Source organism: Desmodus rotundus, chromosome 3, assembly GCF_022682495.2.
Source record: "Desmodus rotundus isolate HL8 chromosome 3, HLdesRot8A.1, whole genome shotgun sequence".
NCBI classification, from domain to species: Eukaryota; Metazoa; Chordata; class Mammalia; order Chiroptera; family Phyllostomidae; genus Desmodus; species Desmodus rotundus.
Genome location: NC_071389.1, coordinates 101,688,569 through 101,715,534, shown reverse-complemented (window position 1 = coordinate 101,715,534; position 26,966 = coordinate 101,688,569). Strand labels below are relative to the sequence as shown.

General features: G+C 43.0%; 1 protein-coding gene across 3 annotated transcripts in view; it reads right to left on the bottom strand.

The window, feature by feature from the left end:
• Nucleotides 1-1,055: 1,055 nt before the first annotated feature.
• Nucleotides 1,056-26,966, bottom strand: part of LATS2 (large tumor suppressor kinase 2) — a 78,175-nt gene continuing 52,264 nt past the window's right edge. For 2 of the 3 annotated variants that reach the window (XM_053920670.1, XM_053920669.1), the window contains 6 exons: nt 21,541-21,673; nt 19,140-20,440; nt 17,658-18,240; nt 16,211-16,393; nt 13,529-13,635; nt 8,251-10,764 (listed from right to left, as the gene is read on the bottom strand). In XM_053920670.1, coding sequence (XP_053776645.1) covers nt 10,270-10,764; nt 13,529-13,635; nt 16,211-16,393; nt 17,658-18,240; nt 19,140-20,440; nt 21,541-21,673 — 2,802 coding nt within the window. In that variant the 3' untranslated portion in view covers nt 8,251-10,269. Of the gene's footprint in view, nt 4,973-8,250; nt 10,765-13,528; nt 13,636-16,210; nt 16,394-17,657; nt 18,241-19,139; nt 20,441-21,540; nt 21,674-26,966 lie in introns of those variants that run through there. The other variant, XM_053920671.1, reaches the window with a different exon arrangement.

Genomic DNA, 26,966 nt, shown 5'->3' with positions numbered 1-26,966 from the left:
TTTCCCCATAATATCCTGTTCTCATTTCAAGGCTGTAAGATTTCTCATCATCCTGAAATTATTCATGGTAATTTGTTGACACCTTCCTCTCCCTGCACAGCTGCTTTCACTTAGGTTGCATTTTTTTTAAGATTATTTATTTATTTATTTTTACAGCGAAGGGATGAGAGGAAGAGAGGGAGAGAAACATCGATGTGCAAGAAATACATCGATTGGGTGCATCTCTCACACCTCCAACTGGGGACCTGGCCTGCAACTCAGGCATGTGCCCTGACAGGGAATTGAGCAGGTGACCTTTGTATTCACAGACTGACACTCAATCCACTGAGCCACACAAGCCAGGGCTAGGCTGCATTTTTAAAAAATTGATTTGAGAGAGAAAGAAACATCGATTTGTTGTTCTACTTATTTATGCATTCATTGGTTGATTCTTGTATGTGACCTGACCAGGAACTGAACCCGCAGTGTTGGCATATTGGGATGACATTCTAACCAACTGAGCTACCCAGCCACGCCTAGGTTGCTTTTTGACTTCGTGTTGTCTGCATCTTCCATGTTAGATGCTTTCCTCAGGTTCATTTAGTCTTCAGAGGATAACATCTGAGAGCTGGACACTAAAATGCAGATTGGATCCAATTGTCTGAGGGAAGCTTCAGTGTAAGGTAATATGCTAGGTTCCCTAGATGGGGAACCTTGATATCCATATTTTCAAGTCTTTCGTCCTAGGATGTTCAGAGGTCCCAGAGAAGACCACCAATCTCCTGCCCAGAGCATGACAACCTTGTTGCCAATATTCCAAGAGCTGACTAGGAAAAGAACTGAAGGATTCAGTATGCATACATTCACCTCATCCTGCTGTGGACAGTGCCACAGTTCTGTCCAAAACCATGCCTCATAAGCGCAGCAGCCCTCTAGTTTACCATCCTAAGAAATAACCTTCTCAACGTTTTCAATCTGGAGTAAGGGCAGCCACTCATCTGGCCAGAGTTGAGGAGATAATCTGGATAACTTCTAGAACAGATTTTCAACCAATATTCTTTATTTTAGCATGAAATATTACTCAAGATAGACCACATTCTGAGCCATAAAACACATTTTTATACATTTAAAATAATAAAAATCATAGGTTTTAGACCTCAATGGAAATAAACTAGAAATAGATAACTGGAAAGATCACTGGAAAATGCCAAAATACTTGGAGATTAAACAACACACTCCTAAATAACACATAGGTCAAAGAAGAAATTTCACAACAAATTTTAAAATATTTTGAACTACATGAAAATAAAAATACAACTAGCTTATCAAAATTTGTAGGATGCAGCAAAAGCAGTGCTTAGAGAGAAATTTATAATGACTATATATTAGAAAAGAAGAAAAATGTAAAATCAGTAATCTAAACTTCCACCTTAGGAAACTAGAAAAAGAAGAGCAGTTAAATCCAAAGCTATCATAAGAAGATAAGTGACAAATATTAGATAGAGCAGAAATCAATGTAATTGAGAACAGGAAATCAGAAGAGAAAAATCAATAAAAGCAAAAGTTGGTTCTTTGAAAAGAGCAATGTAATAAATACACTTCTAGACAGACTAATTAGGGAAAACAAAGATGGAGAACACAAATTGACAGTATTAGAAATGAAAGATGGAACATTACTACCACATGGATATTAAGAGGACAATCGAGGAATATTATGAACAACTCTATGTCTACAAATTTGATATCTGAGATGTATCAGACCAATTCTTTGAGACACAATCTGCCGAAATACATGCAGTAAGAAAAAGACATTCCAAATAGGCCTATATTGTAAAATGAATACTATTTGACAATAGAAAGTAGTAATACACTGACACCTGCTACAACACAGATAAACCTTTAAAACATTGCTAACTGAAAGAAGCCAGTCACCAAAGGCCATTTCCATGAAATGTGTACAATAGACAATAGAACCCAGAGACACAGAAAGTAAGTTAATGGTTGCTTAAGGTGGGAAGGTGGAATGGGAATAATAAATGGGAGTGATTGCCAAAGGGAACAGGGTTTATTTTGGGGTGATAAAAATGTTCCAAAGTTGACTGTGGTGATGTTTGTGCAACTTTGTAAATATACTAAAAACTGTTTGATTGAATGGGCAAATTTTGTGGATTTATGTAAATTATATCTCAATAAAGCTATTTTAGAAAAATGTACAAAGTCTTAATGAAAGCCTCAACATGAAAGAGAAAGAACAAAGCAAAGAAAGAAACCAGCAAAACAACAAAAAGGAACCCACAGGACATAGAGGCATTTGGGAAGCAGTAAAATAAAAACCCCAACTTGAAATAATAAGAGAAATAATAAACATAAAATTGAAAACATAAAACAAGAACAAATTGTAATGCATGTCCCCCAAAACATTTAATTTGAAATCTGTAACATAGAGTCAATGACATCTTCCAGAAAGCGAAATAAAAAACACATGCATTGTAGGACATAAACATAAGAAAATTAGAGGGTCATTTGAGGAGCTCCAACTTATAGGAGTTAGAGAACAGAAAGAATAAAGTTCGAGGAAATAATGCAAGAAAATTTCCCGGAACTGAAGGGCACTAGTGTCTAGGTTGAGAGCTCCTAGAATGTTCAACGTGTATCAAGGAACACCATCATGAAATGTACGACACTGGGCATACAAAGATGATCCTAAATACTTGTAGAGAGAGGACACACTCTGCCTCCTTGCACAACCAAAAGAAGGACAACAACAATTTAAAAACAAAAACTGATAGAAAATCGAACTGTATGGAAGTCTGACAACCAAGGAGATAAAGAAGACACATTCATCCAGAGCAGCGGAGAGGACTTGGGGCAAAACGGCAGCTGGCGGACGCAGCAAGGTGGCGGATTGTGGAGTGGGGTGGGCAAGGCTGCAGCTCGCGGGCAAGGAGCAGCTGGTGGGCCCTGTGGTCCCACATTCACGTGCAGATAAACTGGGAGGAACAAAGTGGGAGCAAAACAGACCACACAACCCCAGGGCTCCAGCGTGGGGAAATAAAGCCTCAAACCACTGATTGAAAACCCCTTGGGGGTTGAGGTGGCAGCAGAAGAAACTCCCAGCCCCACAGGAAAGCTCGTGGAAGAGACCCACAGGGTCCCAGAATGTACACAAACCCACCCATATGGGAATCAGCACCAGAAGGGCCCAATTTGATTGTGGGTAACGGGGGAAGTGACTGAAAACCAGCAGAGAGCAGAACAAGCACCATTGTTCCCTCTCGGACCCCTTCCTCACATACAACATCACAGCGCAGTGATGTGGGTTGTCCCGCCCTGGTGAACACCTAAGGCTCTGCCCCTTTATGTAACAGGCACGCCAAGACAAAAAAAAAAAAAAAAGAAAGAAAAATGGCCCAAAGGAAAGAACAGATCAAAGCTCCAGAAAAAATACAACTAAGCAATGAAGAGATAGTCAACCTATCACATGCACAGTTCAAAACACTGGTAATAACAGAATTGGTTAAATTTGGTCACAAATTAGATGAAAAAATGAAGGCTATGCTAAGAGAAACAAGGGAAAATGTACAGGGAACCAATAGTGATGGGAAGGAAACTAGAACTCAAATCAACGGTGTGGACCAGAAGGAAGAAACAAACATCTAACCAGAAAAGAATGAAGAAACAAGAATTCAGAAAAATGAGGAGAGGCTTAGGAACCTCCAGGACATCTTGAAACGTTCCAACATCCGAATTATAGGGGTATCAGAAGGAGAAGAGGAAGAACAAAAAATTGAAAACTAATTTGAACAAATAATGAAGGAGAACTTCCCTACTCTGGCAAAGGAAATAGACTTCCAGGAAGTCCAGGAAGCTCAGAGTCCCAAAGAAGCTGTACCCAAGGAGGAACACACCAAAGCACATCATAATTACATTACCCAAGATGAAACAGAAGGAGAGAATCTTAGAAGCAGCAAGAGAAAAGGACTCAGTTACCTACAAAGGAGTTCCCATAAGACTGTCAGCTGATTTCTCAAAAGAAACCTTACAGGCAAAAGGGGCTGGAAAGAAGTATTCAAAGTCATGAAAGGCAAGGACCTACATCCAAGATTACTGTACCCAGCAAAGCATTCATTTACAATGGAAGGGCAGATAAAATGCTTCTCAGATAAAGCTAAGTTAAAGAAGTTCATCATCACTAAGCCCTTATTATATGAAATGTTAAAAGGACTAATCTAAGAAATAGATGATCAAAAACTGTGGACAGTAAAAGGACAACAAATTCACAACTATCAACAACAGAATCTAAAAAAAAAAAAACTACTAAGCAAACAGCTAGAACAGGAACAGAATCATAGAAATGGAGATCTCATGGAGGTTTATCAGTGGGAAGGGGGAGAAAGGGGGAAAAGATACAGAGAATAAGAAGCATAATAGGTAGGCATAAAATAGATAAGGGGAGGTTAAGAATAGTATAGGAAATGTAGAAGCCAAAGAACTTGAATATGTATGACCCATGGACATCAACTAAAGTGGGTGGGAGGGGGTATGCAGGGAGGAGGGGAGTGAAGGGGGGGAAATGGGACAACTGTAATAGCATAATCAATAAAATATATTTAAAAAATACTTGTAGAGAAAGGAAGACAGATCAATCATACAGAACTCAGAATCAGAATGGCAGTCACAACAGAAGCAGGAAAACAAAGGACTCATGTGTTCAAAGTGCTACATGACTGTTCATGCTAGAATTTTATGCCCACCCATATTTTCAATTGAGTATAAAAGAGACATTTTTAGACACTTGGCAAAAATGAGATCCCACACAGCAAAGTGACAAAAGGAATTTCCAAGATGACAGCTGCTTGCCAGGCTTGGAGAACAGCTGGTCCAGACCGCAGGAGGAGGTGGACAAAGCATCTGCTCTTGGAAAGTAGTCTGGCATCTGACAGATCCACTGTAGCAGCTGGACAGGAAGGAAGGAGGGAGGGGAGGGAGGAACCTGCAGTTTCAAAGAAAACAAAGCAAGTTAAAAAATTAAGTAATTATTAAGTCCAGAAGAATTTTCATACAAGAAACAATCACAATATACTAAGACTCAAAGAGTACCCAGTATAGTATTAATAATATTTACATTGACAATTGATTTAACTAAAAATCTTGATAGAACTGTAATGGGAAACAGAGATTGAGGGGAGGGATAAGAGAATTATCATAATATGCAGTTGATAGAACAAATTTAAAATAAATAAGTCAAGAAATATCATTAAAAGCTATTAGTAATATAATGAAAACCCATGAAAAATAAACTTAGAAAACATAAGAGCAGTGATGTTTGGGGGGCAGGAAATGGCAAGAGGAGACAGAGACTCCATCTTATAGTAATATAACTATGTACATTTATTGTGTTTATAAAATTAAAAGTTAGCTCTAAACACAAAAGAAATTACTAAGTATTTAAACCAATAGTTTTATCTTATTGGGGTGATAACTTTGTAAGGTATATAAATGTCTAAAACATAATATTGTACATACACCTAAAACGTAATATTGTATGTCAACTGTAATTGGAAAATAAAAAAAAATTAGTAAGCCCGTGGTCTTAAAGCTTTTTTGTTGTTGTTAGCAGAATGCTTTTCCCGAAATTTTTTGCTGAACAAACGCACAGCTAGTCTGACAGAAGCAGAGGGCAGGCTCTTTTGCCCTAGCAGCCCCTGAAACACCTCCTTTTAGAAGTCACTAATTCTGGAGAGTTTTAAAACTTACTGATTCAGACTCTGATTCACATAACTAGTGAGTCTGGAAGAAGTTATACAAAGTTGGGGTTAAGTCTATGGCCATACCACCCTGAACACGCCTGATCTCGTCTGATCTCGGAAGCTAAGCAGGGTCGGGCCTAGTTAGTACTTGGATGGGAGACAAATTTGGGGTTAAACTCAAGAGTCTATGCCCAGGACTCTTTCTCGTACATTGTCCTGATTCAAAAATTTATAAACAAAGGGAGAGAGGTATCGATTAATGCCAATTCATGTTTAGAGATAAGAAAATGTGGATATCCTTGATTACACTGGTGTAGGAATTGGGGAAAGTGAAAGGGAATGCAGGAGACTTGAGGCTTTCACAGGAGATTTAGCAAAAGAAATAAACCTACAGGTTCAAGAAGCTGAGTAAACCACAAACATGGTAAACCCAGAGAAATCCAAGCTGAGACATGTCATAACTAACCTTCTAAAAGGTAATCAAAGAAAAAACCTTGAAAGCGGCCAGAGAAAAACATCTTTTCTATAGGAAGAAATAATTAGAATGACAACAGATTCTCCTCAGGGATCATCAAGGCTAGAAGGACGTGTCAACCCAGAATTCTGTACCCTAAACACGATTATACCCCAAATAGATGTGCGTAAAAAATCCTTTCAGGATAAAGGGAGAAATGAAGACACTTTTGAATGAAGGAAAACTAAGAATCTGTTGCCAGTTGATCTATCCTAAAAGAATGGCTAAAGGAAGTGTTGTACAAGAGGAAAAGATAGAAGGACCCTTAGTCCATCAGGAAGCAAGAACTCAGTAAGAAAAACTATTAGTAAATACAACAGCCTTCTTCTCTCTCCTCTTGAGTTTTCTAAGGTATGTTTGATGGTTGAAACTAAAGTATCTGATTTGAGTTTCAAGAGAACAATGTTGTCATCAGGCATTTCTCTCAGAGGCCATAGGTATTTAACCACAGTGTCCAATAACCATAGATTTTTTTCTTCCTTTCCACAGTTAAATAATCACGTTTTGTCCACTGAATTTAAGCTGCCACTTTGGAAAATGGAAAGTTCTCTTGCTAAAGGAAATGTTTTTTTACTGATGGAAAAGGATACAATGCTTAATAAAATGACTTATAAATACACACATAATGGCAACAATCTTCTTGATAATGCTGAATTCTGCCAGCTGAAATAAAATATTATTTAAGTACTGGGGCTTTAAACTTGGTTTGTAAGTCAAATTTGGTAGAAGTAAACCGCATCTCAAATATTTGTAACTAAAAAATGGTTGAGACCACAGGAGGTTCAGGGGAAGCGTGCCGTGCTGGCTAATGTTTTTCTCTTTGTGATTTGCACTTTGACTTAGCAAGGGGATACACAGCATGCAAGGTGGAGAAGGAAACTTGGAAGGAATGTAATAAAGTCTGCTCTCTCAACAAACTCCAATCATATCCAACAATGACCACAAACAAGGTGAAGCCAGGCCTGACTGTGCCCTGGCAACGCTCCGAACAGAGAATTCATGAAAGCTAGAGTATTCACCTCCCATGGAATCTGTCAAAAGGCTGAAGAGACTGTTCTCCATAACCTGTTGTCTGGCCACTAGCCCAGCTGAATGACTCATGTTAGCTGAGCAGGAAGAGAAGATGATGAATGAGAAGAGAATGGAAATCATTTGGGAGTCTCAATTGAGAAAGGTCTTAGGTACCAATGCTCAATTAATGCATAAAATTAGGATCATCATTTTTAAGGATATTCAAATAGATATCAAGCATACACAAAAGATGCTCAACTTCTTTCAAAACAAGAGGAATGTCAAGTAAAAGTACACCAAGGTTTTTTGGTTTTTTTTTTAATTTAGTTAATGGGCAAATATCAAAAAAGTTAGTTTATTAGTACATTGTGTGGCTGGCCAGAGTGTACCTAAACTGCCTGCACGTTGTTAGTGGGAATGCATAGTGACCCAGTATCTGTTGTCAGGGCTAAGACTGGATTTTACCCTGCTTACAAGCTAGTAAGTAAGTGAGCCTGTTTATTCTTTCATGGATCCTGGATTAAGACAGGAGACACCTGGATCAGAGACAAAGGACTTTGTCACTCACAGCACATGAAGCAGTTTGAGCACCAGTGTATTGTCAAAACGAGCTAGTGGAAGGTGCTCATTGCAAACTCGAACCTGAGAAATGGTCCATAAAGATAGGTCAAGGACGTGCATTCTCGGCTACCCAGGGGGTGTGGAGGAGATAGCCTAGAGGGGTTCCTCCTCCATTGTGCAGGGCTACTTTGCAATACAAACCACACATACACTTAACTTTTGACCCAGCAATTCCATCTCTAGGAATCTATCCTACATATTTCCTTGCACAAAATGATGGCTATAAGGGGTTACTTATTCCAACATGGTTCATAATAGAAAAAGACCAGAAACAATTGAAATGTCCATTGGTATAGGACTGGTCTAATTATAACAGACCCTCATGATAAATTATTACACAGTAATAATAAAGGGTGAAAAATTTATGTGCTGCTATAGATTGTCAATAAAACAGATGAAGGAAAATATGCATAATTCTCCCACTTGTATAAAAGAGGCAAAAAGTATATTTTCTTGTGTATACATAAAGTTTCACTTTTCTAAGGATAGACAAAAAACTAATTTTAACTCTCATATGACACACTGATAAAAGAACTTAAAATTCCAATAAAACATGACACCAAGGGGTTTGTATTCAAAATTTTAATAATATTTTGTGCCAATAGAAGCTTTTCAAAGGCAATGATATATCAATAAATAATAGTTAAATTGAGTTCCTGAGAAAGAACCTACCACTTAAAAGTGTGTCAGAGCGCTGTAAATAACAACACAGCATTACTGTAAAGTCGCAGAAATACTGACAGTCACGGTACAAGCACAGCAGATGTTGGGATTCGCCATTCGTACAAAATGTAAACCGGTACACAGGAATTTTTTTTTTAGAGTTTAGACATGATAAACTTGTAAGTGTTGTTGCCTAGATATATACTAAATAATGAATACATTATGCTAAAAATGTCAAGGAAAAATATGTGGAATAATATAATGAAAATATAATGCATTGGATTCTTAAAATTAAGCAAGAGAACTGAACTTTTCACTGAAATATAAATCACTTTAAATAGGAATCATACTAATTTGAAATAAGGAATATTTTATATGTTTATCTATGTAGTTATATATATATCTACACATCTAAGAAAATAGGTATGGCTTCATTTTTATTTGTATTCCAATGTCACTTTGAATAACCCTTGCTGTTTTACAAAGATGAGGAAAATGTACTTTTAAAACCAAGTTAAGATTGATATTTCAAAGCACACCAGAACAAAGAAAAGTGAAAGAATGCCAAGATTGCTAAATTTCAACATGGTAAGACTGCAGCTGTCTCAGCAGCGGAAGGAATGGTGTCGGGCAGACCTCTTGGTGGGGGCCGTCTGGTGGCAGCTATTGGATCCCACACATCAGCTATGCCAAGAACGAGAGAGTGGATTGACTGGTGAGACAGAGTTCCATGATTAACTTCAAACTTTTTGGCATAGCTAACTTAATCCCTGTAGAGGTACACAAGTTTAGTATGACAAATGCTTAATTTTAGCCCCCAAAGAATCCAACCATACCCAAGACACACACAGAAAATCACTTCTCAGTTACATACTTGTATTTCTTTAACAAAACATAAGGGATACAATCACAGTGAAGTCACCCACACAACATGTCATCACACACTGTCTACAACATCTCGTTTATAGATACTGTATAAAAACATCTTCACAGAACCTGCTGTGAAGGGCAAGACACAGTCACTCATAATAGAAAGCCCAGCCCATGCAGCACTCTGCACACCAGACATCAGAAGTCACACCCACGGAGTCACCTTGCTCACAAACTGCCTATTATCCTATAATATGCAAAAAGCAATTAAAAAAAAGCAGCTTTTAACATATCACAATTTTTAAATGTGGGAAAAAATATAAAACAAAACCACTGTGTGAATAAAATGGTATCAGTAACATCAAAACAGTGTTATCTTTTTTTGTTATTGCACAGAGATTTCTTATCACGTTCTTCAGTTTAATTTATTTTCCTAAATGTGAGTAAGTGCTGTGATAAAATACAAATGTATAAAATAACAGCAGCATGATTTGTCAGAGTTAATCCCTATAGTTTAGTAATAAAAATGACTATAAACAAAATAAGTGCTTTTTCTAAACTGTACTAAATTTTTTAAAAATTCGTTCAATGCAGTGAAGGTCCTCAAAAGCCGATTCAAAGCCATGTTTACAACCATCCCCCTTATCAAACATCATCTAGAAGCGAAGATATGCTAGACTGGAGACCTTTTTTAAAAAGCATTTTTGTTTGTTTGGGTTTTTTGGTGAAGACTAGAGTTTCAAGTGAAGTAATCAATGAACTAACTGAAAACAATGTTGCCCTGAACTTTCCATCAGGCCTTTTAAGGAACCAGCCACCAGTACCCAGGCCTGAGGAAGCTGGTGTCAGTGCCAAGTCTGTCTACACGTACACTGGTTGGCAACCTTCAGTCTGATCCACCTGATTGGAATTTTCCAAATCAGAGTTCTCAGCCTGCGACATCTCTGCTCCTGAAGGCTTTGGGCATCTGAAGGGGTAGCCATTGTCATCAAAGAACCTTCGGAAGGTAAATTCATAAAATGCGTGTTCAGGGTGCTTGTTATTTGGGGAGGTGAGCGTGTCCCAGGCCTTGGTGCTGTCTTCACTAGCATCATGCCAAGGGTTTTCTTCATCTACTGGGTCAAAATTTGAGGTGTCCATCGGGTGGCTGATCTTGGGAACGTAGGGGGCCGGCTGCTTCCGAATGTCACTAGAGAAATCAATGGTGACGAAGAATGGGTGGGCCTTCAGGTCATCAGCCCCGTTCCTCCCCAGCCGGTGGTCAGCAGCACAGCACAGTTTAGTGATGAGGTCCCGGGCCTCAGGGCTCAGCTTGACCTGGGCTGGAATGTGGAGCGTGTTCTCCCAGTTTATCACCTCAAGAGATAATAGAACCAAAGGTTTAGTTTCTCCCAACATCTCAAGGCCTATATGGGCAGTTCTGGGACAATATGTGATGACGTGACTTTTAAATAATTTTAGTCTCCTGACTGGAGAAAAGTCAGGGTAGACTCAGAAGACGCAGTGTGGATCTGGGCAGCCATAGCAGGTTCTAGCCTGAGGCCAGGATGCTGAAGCCCAATGCAGACCCAGAAAGACCAATTTTCTTCTATCAGAGAGACTGTTTAGCAAAAGAATTTTGTGCTTTCCACAAAAATGAAGAGACTGACCCTCTCTGAGTCATTTCTTTAGCTAAGGCAACAGACTTTTGTTGACCCATCATGATTCTCATTAAATACTTACTGTGGCTGAGAGATTGTCAGCTGGGGTTTTGTAATTTAAAAAAGCAACCTCATAGAGAAGAATAAAGCTGACCTACCCTATGGCCTTGGCCTCCTATCCCTAATGCTCAATTGCACACACCAGCCATCTAAACGCTCAGTAAATACATTTCTCATAGAAATGTGTTTACAGTGAGAAGAAAAGCTAATTGACTTTACTGCTCACACTTTGAATCAGGCCAACATAACTGGCTACTGCATGGGGAACTGAGCATCTGGTGAGGCACGGAGGAAGGTAGGTGTGTGGATGGGAGGGTTGGTTTGAACCTGAGTAGTTTTAGCAGAGCTAAAACTTATCGAATTCCTAGCAGAAAACGGGAAAATCTTCATGACATTGGATTTGGCAATGATTTCTTGGATATGATACCAAAAGCACAGACAACAAAAGAAAAACATATAAATTTGACTTAATCAAAATTTAAAACCTCTGTTCATCAAAGGACACTGTTAACAGAATGAAGAGGACTATATTTGTTCACAGAATGGAAGACTGTATTTGCAACAGGTATCTGATAAGGAGTTAATATGCAAAATATATAAAGGCTTTCTACATCTCAACAACAAAAAACAACCTGACTAAAAAAGGGCAAAGGACTGGAACAGACATTTCTCCAAAGACATATGAATGTCCAGTAAGCACACAAACATCACTCATCATTAGGGAAATGAAAATCAAAACCACAGTGAGGTATCATCTTATTAGGATGAAATGAAGCCATCATTTGGATGGCTACCATAAAAAAAAAAGGAAAAGAAGTGTTGGTGAGAATGTGGTGGAAATGGAACCCTCATGCACTGTTGGTAGGAATGTAAAAATGGGGCAGCCAGTGTGGAAAACAGTGTGAATAAGTTAAACAGAACTACCATGGGACTCAGCAATTCCACTTCTGGGTATATAGCCAAAACAATTGAAAGCAAGACGCACATAAATTGTTGCACATGAATGTTCATATCAGCACTATTCACAATAATCAAATAAGGTAGAAACCAACCAAGCGTTCACTGCTGGATGATGGATAAATAAAATGTAGTCTATACGTACAATGGAATATTATTCAGGCTTAAAAAGGAAGGAAATTCTTCCACATGCAACGACATGGATGACCCTTGAAGGCATTCTCAGTGAAATAAACCAGTCACAAACGGGGAAGTACTATGCAATGCTATTCATCTGAGGTACCCAGAGCAGTCAAGTAGAAGAGAGGTAACGGGACGGGGGAGGGGGATGCAGGGTTATTGTTAAACAGGTACAGTTCTGTTTGGAAAAATGAAAATGTCTGGAAATAGTGGTGGCAGTTGCACAACATTGTGAATGTACTTATTGCCACTAAATTGCACACTTACAAATGGTTAAAATGGTAAATTTTATTTACAGTAGAAACTGCGTTATTATCATGCAGGCAAATCACATGGTGGTTTAGCTATTCAATGAGGCTACAGGTAATACCAGCTTCCAATTTTATCGTTACTGGCATGGAACTAAGCCTTAATTTAGGGTTCTTCTAATTAAGGGACTATTAATTTAGGGTCTACCATAAACTCCAGGGCATATGAAATCTTCCTAGAATTGCTAGTAAACACATGTCAGTGGGTAAGTGCACTGTTCTGAGAAGTGGCAAAGATTTCATCAGATCTCCATTCAATTCAATTCTCCTTAAGTAATCAAATCATTTACGTCAGAGAGTAAATGGCCATCATTCTAAAACTAATTATTTAATTACATCAAATGAATATTAGAAATATGCACACAAGCATAACCTCATACTGATAATTTGAAAACAGTAATGATAAAACATCCAAATAAACAAACTGATTTCTGTAGGGATAGTTTATAAAGTTTTCTGTTGTTTTTGCACAGTGGCAGTAGAGACTAGCTCTGACCATGCCTTACTGCTTGCTTCTCTCTCTTACCTAGAAACACCCAGATGGCAGGTGACCAATGGTTTAAGTAAAATTTCACACATCCAATATTCTGTATTTTAAAACTCAGGTCTAACTCTAGGGTTTTACTTATTAAAACAAAAATGTTCACCTTAGCTAGTGTGGCTCAGTGGATTGAGGAATGGCCTGTGAATCTAAGGGTCACCAGTTTGATTCCCAATCAGGGCACATGCCTGGGGTGCAGGCCAGGTCCCCAGTAGGGGGCACACAAGAGGCAACCACACACTAATGTTTCTCTCCCTCTCTTTCTCCCTCCCTTCCCCTCTCTAAAAATAAATAAATAAAAATCTTTAAAAAAGTAAAATAAAATAAAAAATTTTAAATCCTATTTTATACAACTGAGATTCCCACATCACTCAGAATAAAAGGTCAGAAAATTATGTGTTTGCAGCAAATGGATGCATCTCCCCCTTCATTACCTTCAGCTGGGTCTCTGTGGGAGTGGGGGCCAGAAAGGGTGGCTGCCCCACCAGCATCTCAAAGAGAATCACTCCAACGCTCCACCAGTCACAGAGCTGAGTGTACCCTGAAAGACAAGGCTACATTCAAGTCCAGCATGGGCACGTACTCTTTTCAGAGAAGAACTGTATGAAAAAAAAAATTAAGTATTACCCTATTTTTCGGACCATAAGACGCACCTAGATTTTAGAGGGAAATAGGAAAAACAATTTTAAAGCAAAAAAAAGTGGTAAAATATTTAATATCATAAATAACATAATATTTCACGAACGTAAATGTAAGCTACATTCGGACTATAAGACACACCCCCCCCCATTTTCCTCCCAAATTTAGGGAGGAAAGTGCGTCTTATCATCCAAAAAATACAGTACTTTGCTACATGGGGAAACATGGTGGAGCAACACACGTTATATAAAAGAAAACCCTACACAAAACACATCTCCTTGCATGTGTGGCTCAGAATAAAGGCTGGAAAGGGCATGAGCTAGGGTGGTAACAGTGTTTATGTGGGGGGAGGATGTCACTTGTCCTTTTTCTTATTTTCAGTCACTGGTCTATGATAAACACAGGATGCTTTTGTAATAAGAAAAAACCTTAATTTTAAAGTATTACTGTTGTTGTTACTAACAATACTAACCAGAATTTTAAATTCTTAAAGATCACACAGACACAAATTACAATAGCAGTAACCACAAACAGGAAATGTTAAGACCTGTGAACAGGTGTGTGCAGTCACAAGGGCTTCCTGGCCAAGGGCTTCCTGGGAGGGTCAGAGGTAGTAGAAGAACATGAGGAGGGGGAGGAGGAAAGGGAGCACTCTGGCAAAGGGAACAACTGTCACTGAAGACACAATCCCTGTGTGAGGCACTAACTAGCCAGGTTCTTCCTCACAGTGCTCCCAAGACAGAGCTAAGGCAGGAAGTCCTGCATTCAGTCAGAGCCAGTCCCAAGGAGGCTGCAAAGCAGGTGCATTTTTTTCTCTGATTCTCTCCCACTTTTCCTCCAGAGCCTTATGTCTCATTCCAAACCATGCTCCAGTCTTGATATGCTAAGTGCTAAGTGTCAACTGGGACCTTAGGTCCCAGCTGGCAGTATTCCCAGTCGAGTTTCTCCAGGCTCTTTGGTGCCCTCAATCCCAGTCCCTCCTGCCCATCTAGCACTAAGGGCTGCAGAGTAACACCACCTCTGGTTCCCGGACTGTGTGCATGGTGGATGTTGAAGAAGGGTAGGATGGGAAGAGGGGTGTTTTGTCTCACAGCCCAGCACCACTTCCTCCTACTTTGAGACTGCGACTGGGCAGCAAGGTTATTCTTATAACTGTGGCTCTGAGTGGTTAATTAATTTGCCTTGGATTACCACAGCTAACAAAGAAAACACAGACTTGAACCAAGTCTCCCTGATTGCAAAGATTTGAAACAACACATGTGAAAAGACAGGCCACCGATCCTGGATTTATTACACACGGTCAACAAACCAGTTGTTGCCATGGGCCATGCGACTGATTACTGGAAGATTCCATTGGTGTTCAGTCAGATGTCATTTTGATGGAACATAACATCTATCCAGGACCAATTTTACTGAGCACTTGTAGTTTTATGCACACTATTGTCCCCAAATCTGACCTTCAAGGCGCTGTTGAAGTAGAAGGGAAAACTGGAGGAAAAAGAGTGTTTGTATTCTGTCATACTCAGTAACCAGCTGGAGATGGTACAGCTCAACTCAGAATGTGAGCAACAAGCTGTGGTGCATATATACAATGGACTATTACTTGGCCATAAAAAGAATGAAATCTTACCATTTGCAACAGCATGGATGGACCTGGAAGGCACTACACTAAGTAAAATAAGTTAGTCAGAGAAAGACAAGTAACTTAGGATTTCACTTGTATGTGGAGTCTAAGGAACAACATAAACAAGGTAAAACAGAAACAGACTCACAGATACAGAAAACAGATTGACGGTTGCCAAAGGGGAGGGGAGGTTAGAAGACTGGGTGAAAAAATTAAAGGGATTAAGAAGTGCAAACTGATAGGTAAAAACAGTCACAGGGGTGTAAAGTATAGCACAGGAAATACAGTCAATAACATTGTAATACTTATGTATGGTGCCAGGCGGGTACTGGAAGTATTGGGGGGAGGGGGTGGATCACTACGTAAATTATGACTAACCACTCTGCTGTACACCTTAAACTAATACAAACTAATATTGAACTTAAAATGTAATTGAAAAGATAAAATGATTTAAGTTTTTAGAAAGAGAGTTAGAGTCGGGAAATGTCTTAGGCAGACTGAATAATGTCTCTGTGCCCCCTGGAGTTGTTTCTGCCACATGGAGTGGTTCCCTTGGGTGCCAGCTAGAAAGCCCACACCTCTACCCTATCTCTCACTTCCCAGTCAAAGGAGGAGCAAGCAAAGACTGACCTAAATGTACATGTCTTCTGTCACCCTGGGAGCAACGGTGGTTCCAAAATGGAAGTGACACGTGCTTCCATGGGTACACAGTTACAGGGGAATATTTAGGGTCTCAGAAAGCTGGGGCTGGAGAAACTCTCAGAGGTCCTCTGGCTCCACAGGTCAGGAGTCAAGATGGCCTCTACCTGGGCAGGAGTGTAGAATGGCTAAGGTGAGCGCCTGAGGCACCCACCTTTTCGGAGGAGCACTTCTGGTGCAATGTAATTTGGGGTCCCAACCAGGGAATGCGCCAGACACCTCTGATGCTGCTTCCTGGCTCTCTGCTCCAAGGTCTTCAGCCTGTCTCCACAATGACAATTAGACACATCATCCCAGAAGTCGCCAGGCTCCATGCTGTCCTGTCTGATGTGGTTCCCTTTTTCACCCAGGAATAAGAGAATACAAAAGAAATTAAGTTTTCACTTTTTGACAAACCCATAGCTTCAAACTGAAGAGTAATTCAATTCAGCTCCTTACGCACTAAGAAAAAGAACCCTGCCCAGCTACTCAGCAGGGCAGCCTGAGGTCCTGGGTGTGAGACTCCACGTGAGGTGAACTGCACCATGACAGAAACAACCGTGGTGCCGTGACAGCAGCTGTAGGCTGCGCTGAGGCTCAGGTAACTGAGGGAACATCACTTTGCACCCTTCTCAGGCCAATCTCAACAAGGTGTGCTTTAAGATGAGCAAAGAAAAGCATACGAGGATTTTCAAAATGTGAATTTAAAAAATGACTTAAATGCCAGAAAATAGGACTAAGTTAAATGATTTAGGATTAGTTTTAAGTTAAAAGAAAAAGCCCAGAACCCTGAGGTATGGTATCAAAATAAATACTTCCTGGCTGGGAAGCTCAGTTGGTTACAGTGTTGACCCAATATGTCAAGGTTGAGGGTTCGATCACTAGTCAGGGCATATACAAGACTCAACCAATGAATGCACAAACTAGTGGAACATAAAATCAATCTCTTTTCTCTCTTTAAGATCAATAATTTTTTTTAATTTAAAAAAAGAAAAAAGAATCCAAGCCATAAATAATTCCCAGCTGTTTCTGATTTTTCCAAACAACAGAACCACAGGAACTGGAGTTAAACTACAATCATCCCTATATCCATACCTACGCTTACAGACACCTAAAGACACTATAGATAGTGCAGGCAGACTCAGGTCAGCTGCATGAAGACTCCTCAGGAAGTTGTGAGGCTCACTTTTTAAGGTTCGTTTTAATAGGGCAGAGTGATGGTTCTTCACAAAGGCCCCATGACACCTATCGTCCCAAAAATGCCATAGTAAAAAAATCCACTCACACATACCATACTACTTATTTTGGGAGAAAATGATGTCACACCAAATTATAAAATAGTGGAGTGACAGACAATTTCACAACGAATAGGAGCCACTAGGGTGGGAAACAGTTGCATTTAGATCAGCAGTCCCCAACCTTTTTGGCACGATGGACCAGTTTCGTGGCAGACGGGGAGGTGGAGTAGACAGGAGGCAGAGCTCAGGTGAGCTTTGCTCGTGGCCCAGTTCCTAACAGGCCACGGACTGGTATCAGTCTGTGGCCCGGGGGTTGGGGACCCCTGCTTTAGATGGCTAAGTGTCCAGATGCATGAAGCAGTTGTGGTGTACCTAAGAGAGTACCTTTCTGGTAGTACTTGGAGTTGTGAGTCCATCTGAATCCAGTGCAGAGGCCAAAATCTGTCAGTTTGATGTGGCCATCAAGATCTATCAAAATGTTGTCTGGCTTGATGTCTCGGTGGATAAAGCCCATCTTGTGGACACTCTCGATGGCCAGAGTCAGCTCTGCAATGTAGAAGCGAGCCAGGTGCTCGGGGAAGACCTCCATCCGGATGAGCAGGCTCATCATGTCGCCCCCAGGGATGTAGTCCATCACAAAGTACAAGCTGTCTTTGTCTTGGAATGAGTAGTAGAGTTTGACCACCCACTCATTGTCTGCCTCAGCCAGGATGTCCCTCTCAGCCTTGACATGGGCCACCTGATTCCGGTTTAGGACGTCCTTCTTCCTTAGGGTCTTCATGGCGTATAGGGCATGAGTATCAACCTTACACGCCAGGCATACTTCCCCAAAGGCACCTATCCCCAGGGTTTTGATTTTCACAAACATGGACTTGTCCATCTTGGCCCTCTTCAGCCTGTTGTAATTAGACTCCTTCTGGTAGAGGATCTTCCTCATCTGCTCCTGCTCAGCCTCACAGAGTCCGGCCTGCACAGAAGGAAAATAAGGGTCACATCAGAGGAACCCCAAGAGGAAATGGCTGGTGGGAAATGCCCTAGAACTGAGAGGAGCCTGACTTGATCTACAGGAATGAGAAGATAGGAGAATGGGTCCAATACACTCCAAACAAAAAAACAAATCAGTTTTGTTCTTTATATCCATATATGACACAAATCCAGATTCCAAAGGGAAGACAAAATAGTTCTCTCTCTAGGTGATGTTAGGCCCTTAAAAACAAAAGGATACATCTATTAACAAAAATCTGTGGAAAGGGGACCACAAAATTCCTGAAACTCTAAGAGCAATCTAATATTTTAATAGCTCAGGGGGAAATGAGAAAATGGAAAAGTTGATGAAAATGAGAGAGCAGAAAGTAAGACCACAAATTTTATTTTTAGAATTTGAAATTATTGGTTTGTGTGATTTAAATTTACTATAACATTTAATTTAAATTCATTAGTTACCTTCTCTAGCAGCTTATCAATTAAGTTCCCTTTAAAGTATTACTTTAATGAAGGAATAATTAACAAAAGGATAAATGAACCCCATAATTTCAATTCATAAAACATCAAACTTTGTTTCTACTCTTCCCAAAGTGTTTTATCAGTGAAATTTAATGAACTTTGCCAAGGAACAAAAACACATAAAAATCCATTTGCTAATTTTCCTGTTGGCACATGGTGTGCAGCCATAGCTGATCCCTGCAGTCCTCGAAAGGAAGAAGGGTGGCTGACACACACACCTGTAATTTCTCCGGGTCCTCCCCTCATAACCAGACCAGTGCCGGGGAGATGACTAGTTGGTACCAAAAGTGCATAAAACAGAAAGAAAAGGGATCCTACTGCGATTCCTATTAATGGCTTAGGAAGAGTGAAAGAAGAGATTACTCTGGCCATCTCCTGCTCCAGCTGCAGCCTGCGGTTGACCTTCTGCTGGTAGGTCTTGATGACATTTTCCACATGCTGCTCCATGAAGAACTTGAACGCATAGGGTGAGTAGCTCTTGATTCGAGACTCTCTTTTCTCCTCGTCACGGCTATGTTTGCGAACCGGAACAGGAGATGTCTGGATCAGTTTCTTATCCTTCCCAGCTCGATCCACCTTGGTGCCTTTGTGGCCTCTGTCGGGGGGCTCAGAGGGGTTTCCCCGAAGCCTCTGCTCCAGCCCTGCACACAGGCAGTCCACATCCATGTCCACCTGCTCAGCTACACCCCGCAGCAGCAGGTGCTTGGGGTAAGGCGGGGGCGGGCACCTCACATCTACATCCCGCGGGTAGGGGCTGGCACCCACCAAGGGTGGGGGTTGCTCATCAGTAGTGTCAGGCCCATCGGGTGCTGGGGTGGGTGAGGGCACCCAGGCCGGATGGGAAGGCCCCACAGCTGTCTGTGGCTCAGGCCGGAGTACGCGCACACTCTTCACTGGGTGCAGGATGTGAGCTGCTGTCACTGCCGTGATGGTGTTGGGGGAAGCCATGGCCACAGGCTGCTGGTGGCTGTTAAAGGAGCTGCTCCTGCTGGGGACAGTGCCCTCGGGCCGTAACGCCACCTGCTTCTGCAGAGAGTTGCGCCGGGCCAGTGTGGGCACCGGCCATGGTTGGACAGGGGCACTGCCAGCCTCAAACAGGTCCACATTGAGGCTATTCCTGGAGGGGGCCAGGAGGCTCTGTGGGGGTACCATCAAGTGCACCTGGGGGGCCTGTTTGTGGTGTGGGTGCAGCACGTATAGACCTGCTGTGGCCCCCACCGCTTGAAAGGTGTGGCCAGCCCCCGGCTGCCCAGCTGGGCCCTTGGCAGCCAGACTGGCATACCCCACAGCATCTGGTGGCACCTTGTTCTGGAAGGATGGGCTTCGCTGGACACTATAGCTCAGGGGCTCCCCGGGCACCAGCAAGTGTGGCCTGTAGTGTGGGCCCTGCAGGGGGAGGCCTTGGCCTCCGGGTCCGGCCACAGGGAAGTTTATCCCGGCAGCCTCCATACTTGCAGAATAGCCCTTGGGCTGGTGCTGGGAGCCACCAGGTGCGCTGTGGGGATTGGCGCCAGCAAAGAGATAGTCCATGTACTGCCGGGGCACCTCCTCCAGTGCTCCACTGCCCTCATAGGCCCCACTCATTGGTTGGTAGGGGGGAAAAGGATCTTCTGCTCCTTCAAAGCTTGGCCTTTGTGGCACTGAGGTGGGCGCCAAGCCCTTTCCTGCAGAGGAAAGAAAGAACCAAAGTGACATTAGAGGGGTCTGTCCAGCAGGTTCTGGCACTTTCAGGCTCTTCCAGGACTGAAGGTCCCTGGGCAAGGCTGAACTCTGTTGGGGCCCATCTGGGCTGCCTCTGAGTCAGAAGTTCTGCCCTGCCCACAGAGAGCCATCACAGGAGTCCCTGACAAAGCCAAGACCCTCTACAGTCACCACATCAGGCAGAAGTCACAGCCAAACATGGCTGTTTCCTGCACCACTGAACAAAAACCAAAGGCTAATGTGGAAGAGCATCACACAGAACATTGCCCTGTGGTCCCCTGAAAGCTGTGCCCTGTGACAGGACCAAAACAGCTAAGCACCTTGACATGGATGGCCAACCAGCACTGTGTAATGAAACCCCTTCTGTCAAGAAGAAAACATGAGTTTGTGTCCTCTTAACAGCAGAGATTCAGCTTTCAAAGTCTGTACAGTTCTAACTCAGCAATGAAGTTGGTTTATCCCAGGCCTTCCACAAAGCAGGGGAAACTGCTTTGCTAAGTATTATGAGTCCCTACCACACTTGGGGGAGCTCAGGCCCCAGAAAACTTCCCATCTGCTCCATCCCAGAAGAGGACTCTCCACAGAGAGCCAGGGAAGCTGAGTATTTGCTCCCGGATCTAGGCCTCCCCAGTACCATCACCCTAAGCCACTGAGCAGCAGCTCTCAAGTGGGAGAAATGGTATTTTAGAATCAATGAAATAAGCCTCCCTTTTGAAAGATGCCTCCACAGGCCTAAGAGAAAGTAAAAAGAATGTTTTTATTCCCATTCTAATTTTAATATCCAGTGCATTTTGCACTCTTTCATAAAACAAAACGAGTCGCTCCCACTACAGGAAGTACCACAGGTTATTTCCGATGGCGGGTACCCAGGCAGGTTGCATGATCTACTACTGCTGCATGCCCTCCGGGGCCCAAATTTCAGAGGAGGACAGTCTTGGCTCACCCAGTGCAGGCATGTAGCAATGTGCCCAGAGGCAATTTGCTGACCATGGTCACAATGGACCTTATTTGTGTTTTTAAATCACAAACCATCTTTACTAGCAGGCTGCAGGCCTCCGCTCACCTGGGGAGGTCTGCTTGATGACACGCACGATCTGCTCCTTCCTCGGGTCCAGGTAGCCCATCTTGCTGATGTAGTCCAGGGCAGCTTCAATGCTCCTGCTGCCTGTCTGCTTCAGTGCCCGGCCGGCCATCTCCTGTAGGAAGCACATGTGTCATCTCAAAGCCACCAGGGACTTGCATTACTACCCTGCTCCTGACTGTTGTGACACTCTCCTGCCTGTAATGTTGGAGGTGCTGCAGATGAGTCTCAGAATGGGCACGGTTGATTAGATGTCCTCAGGTGCCTGATGATAAGAGTCTAACCTATACTAAACCATAGAAGACTACTTAGCGTGTATCAAGAACATACAGGGAATCCTAAATTGTTTCTCCTTAGAAAACTTTTGAGACTGGGTATAAACCTAAAACTACGACAGTATACTGTGAAGAATGGTGAGGTCAAGGAATCTCGCTTGTAACCCGGCTCATCCCCAGGCTGACTCTGGGACATGGGCATACGCAATGCTGAGGTCCAGACCAGATGATCTGCCCCAAGGGGATGGGAGAGTTGCCAAAAGTCATCTATAAAAAAACTTCCTGAATGCCTGCTGTTTGCAATGCCATGTGCTGCGTACGGCAGTTGGGGACTTGTGCTTAGGGCCATGGTCCAGTGGGAGAAGGAAAGAACAGGTTAAAGGAGCCTATGGACTCATGGGCAGCACAGGACAGGCCCCTTAGAATTCCCATGGGATACTACAAGACAGACACTGGTGGACACCATGGGGAGATGCAGGTAGAATGGATGAGGGTCTGAGGAGTCAGACTCATCCCACCAAGGGAGTGGGCACCAGAGACTGCTCATGGAAGAGATGGCTCTTCAAGACAGACAATTTGGATGGATGGGGAGCCCAGTAGAGAAAAGGGACTCTTGGCAGGTGGAACAGTCAGAGCAGGAGCTTACAGAGAAGATAGGTTGGAGGCTTGAGGAGGCAGCAAAGAGGGACCACCATCTGGGGCAACTGGCCACAGAATTTTGTCCCTATTTGAAGGCAGTTGCAGAAGCGTTCCCAGAGGGACATTGGTCAGTGAGATCAATTTGGGGCGGAGAGAAACTAAGGTGGGGGAGATCCAGCATGCAGGAGCAGATGGGAGACAGGAGGGATGGGGCACTGAGGGGTGTGGCCCAGGTACCCTATGGTCAGTTCTGCAGAACTGTGAGCCATAAGAAGAGATGGGGAGGGTGGGGGATGACCACAGAGGACAGCCTACTGGAGGCAGGGGGGCTGTTTTGAAGGTTATGGGTGGGGAAACTTGGAGAAAGAAAATGAAAATTTGGAAGAGAGGAGGTGATGACAAGAGATGAGAAGGGGTCTGAGGGCACAAGGGTGGGACATCACTCCTGTAACTCAGACTAGGAGAAGGGAGAGGTGAAGATGTAGAGAGATTCCAGAATGATGAGAGGGAGGCTCAGGTTTTGCTGCAGGAAAAGAGTGGCTGTGTTTGCAAATTGCCACTCAGGAGACAGAGCCATTGTCCCAGATGCTCTCTCCTTCCTAACTATGCACTTCTTAAGGCTAACTCGGCACCTACCAGGTCCACTCCCTCTGCCCAGTGATGGGCATCAAGCGCCAGTACCTTTTTCAGGCTATTTCCTCCTTGAGGACTGGGAGAAGTTGGTGGGGCCTGAAATTCCCTGTCATTCATGGCTGCATTCATCCACCTACCACAGTGACTAAACAACTTAACTGCTTGATATTCATTTGATTATACCATATTAAAATCAAGTTTGCTCTTCCTGGCCATATCCTAGCTGAGCGGTAGAACAAAACATGTAAGTTGTACTTGGCTATAACCGGTGTCTCTGTTCTCAGGGGTGCAACACCGCAAGATGACGGAGGCAGAGAGGGGCCAGGAAAGACGTCCTGAGATTGAGGTCCAGGAGAGGTGACTCCAGGGAGGAGGAACATGATGTGATGACTTACAAGACAGACTGGGAGATGGTATAAAGACAGAGCTGTGTTTTAAAAGCACTTTCCGATCGACGGAAAGCACGTGTGTTTAGAATATGGAAGTTGCTGAGAGCGAGCAGAGTTCAGAAAGTGGACACTTCAGCGTCTCCTTGCCTGCAGGTGGGATGTGAGACTCAGCCTCCCTACCTTGAAGTTCTGTTATGTAATGAGGTCAAGTCTGTGAAGGAGTCTCCACAGCTTGGAGAAGGACCTGGTACGAGACCACCTCTGATTAGGGTCACCCCGGAGCTTTCACTGTTCATTTAATGTGTGCTATTAGAAGATGACCCTCAACGCAGCCTTTTAATCAGCAGGAACTGTGCACCTACTTTGTGAGCAACATGGCCACCAGCCCATCTTCTTCACAGTGAGCTGACAGGCATGGTCATGGCTCCAGAACCTGCCACATGTTCAGGGATGACAAAGTTAAGTATGTACATATTTCAATCTCTCTCTGTTTACTGGGCACCCCAACTACAAGACTTGTATGTTTATTGTGCTACAAATCTAGGAACTTAACCAAGAAAAATCAACACAAGGAGACCACAAAAAATGACTCATGTTCACGGGGATGTTTCAGGTCATAAAATCCCACCTCATAAATGAGCCAGCTAATTTATCAGTTAACAACTTCCAGTAACCAGAGTCAGAGGGTCTTCCTGCCTGTCACTGCCCTTCATTGAGCCAGTAAGAACTGTAGCTTCCATAAGAACTGTCCAGAGACACAACGACACCATGCTGTCAAAGCCACAGGAACATGCAGCCCTGCCTCTCATTCCCTCCTCAGCTGCCATGACTGCTTACGGCCCCAGTGAGCTGTCACTGAGCCCCATCTAACAGCACAGCCTGCTTCCTGTGGGTGGCTGAGGGACACTAGGGCTCTGTGACTCCCGTCCTCACTCTGAGCCAGCAGGTTGGAGTGTTACTGAGAGAAGTGACTTAAAACCCGCTTAGAGGAGGGGCATAGAGTGAGGGGGTGTAGTCACTGCCTTGAGCATCCCCACGTGGTATCCAGGTGCTGGGCCTGCCACCTGGTGGGAGAAGGCCTCATCAAGGCCAGCTGCCCCTCCTGGCGCAGGTCAGGGAGTGTGGTCCAGTACCAACACACTTAATTTCTTTAATTGGGGTGCCCAACAGTGCCCCAATTCTGCCCCTCAGCGAGCCTCCTCCATAGTAACCTTGACCAGCTCTCCAGCTGTCACAGGCCCCAAAGGGCCCTGAAAGACCTGCCCCACTAGCCTGCAACCTTCAGAGCAGGAAACCTGCCAGGCAGCAGAAGAGGACTGATGGTCAGCTTTGCTGTTTCCTGGCTCCTAAAGGACCCTTATGCAGTGTGGTCTGTCCCACCTGCTCTGCCTTAGTCTCAGGTAAAGGCTGTGGTCTGGCCAGGTGTGCACCTACCTGCCTTCACCCTCCTACCTGCCATCCTCAAAGGGGCAGAGCAGTGGCACACCCCCATCATGCTCCTACAACTTATGTCTCATAAACAGGAAGACAGAAGTTGGATTCACACACTCCACATAGCTCAGCTGTTTTCCGGCATCAACACAGGACTGACAGCAATTTAAAATCAAAGTTATGATGTACAAAGAAACGAATTTCCTCTGGAGATCCTCTCCCACCTCCTTCCTGGTAGGAATGCATTTTCCAAATGTTAGCAAAGTTATGTCTCCACACTGTAATTCAATTAAGAATTTTGGCCAAGAAATGAGAAATGAACAACTCTGGCCTTGTTAGATCTATGTGGGCCTCCTGTGTGTCTGCCTGTCTGTCTCTTTCTCACACACACCAGCAATTCAAGTTCCAACTTCAAGTGAAGGAGAAGAGTATCCAGCAATGGCTCACCAAAGAGACTGAGACCCAGCGCCCATCTGAACACTGTTGTTCTGGGAGTAACAGCTTCGGCAGCTTCTGAGGGCCTCAGACACCACACTCTAAAATAAACAGGCACATCCTCAGTTTACCAAGGAAAAGGTAGACAGCACAGGCAGTTTTTAAATTGGGTGATATTCCTCTTCTTCACCTTAAAAATAAATCTTATCCAAAACTAGATTTCTCGCGGACAGAGAAGGAGCCTAAAGAACTAGTGAGCATGGGACTTCCAAAGGTGCTTACACGCAAGTTAGAGTCCTGAGAGGAGGGCGTCCGGGTGAGGAATAAAGCAAAGCCCATGTGCTGTTGCATTTCATTGCCTACATGGAATATTTCCAGTTCTTTTGCAAACAGGGACACTGTGTCAGTGCACCCTACGCCAACTGTCAAGCCTTAATCAGAAACATGGGCCTTGGGTGGAATGTGCAGAAACCCCTGGCCAGCCAGAAAGGCCCAGCCCCCACCACTCTCTGCATTCTATGTATTTCCCAAGGAGAATTGCAGAGGTCTACATGGGCTTCTTAAGGCTTCTCATTTTGTATGTGCTCAAACAATGGTGGAAAAGTACAGTGAAGAAAAAAGAAATCAGCTTCGAATTGCAGGTATGTGTACACGAGAAGGAAGTGTGTCACCACTGCAGTGATGTGCAGCCACAATGGCTGCCACCCCTGCTGGTGCCTCAGGAAGGACGGCTGGGTGAAACCACAGCACTCAGTCCCGAAAGGACCGCACAGCGAGTGGACTGAGGTATGGTGACCTAGTCAGCACTTGTGTGCAAAAAATTTAAGTAATTTATAGGTAGGAAATTAAGAAGAAATTTGGCCTCAAATTAAACAAACATGAAAATTTTTCAACCTTGTCAATGATCAAAGAAACAGTAGTGGCCCTGACTGGTGTGACTCAGTGGATTGAGCGCTGGCCTGCAAACCAAAGGCTCTTCCCAGTCAGGGCACTTGCCTAAGTTGTAGGCCAGGTCCCCAGTGGGGGGCACTCAAGAGGCAACCACACATTGATGTGTCTCTCCCTCTCTTTCTCCCTCCCTTCCCCTCTCTCTAAAAATAAATAAATAATTAATTGATTTTAAAAAAAAAAAGAAACACTAATGAAACAGCATTTTATAACTATTGTTAGCAAAAAAAGAAAATAAATAATTTAAAGATAAACGGGGTGGTGAAACTATTCACAGTTGCATATTTTTGATGCCAATATAAATCCTAAAACTCCTTTCAGGTGAATGTTACTAAGTATCAAAAGTATTAAATTTGTACCCTGATTTTAATAATTTTACTTCTTGAAATTTATTCTCAGACTAATTTAAGATAATTGTATTTGAAAGACAATTTGTATAAAGATCTTTTCAGAATTAGGCATAATAAATTAGCACCTCAAATAAAGGGACGGGTGGGAATTGGGTACAGCTTAAACACCCAATGATCACCATGGTAATTATAATGAATGTGTTCCCTAGAATACACTCAGTGCAGCCATAGAATTACTTTTATGGCCATGGTCCTTTTACCTGACAAACATTTCCTGAGCATCTACTACTGTTCTTGACACGTAACCA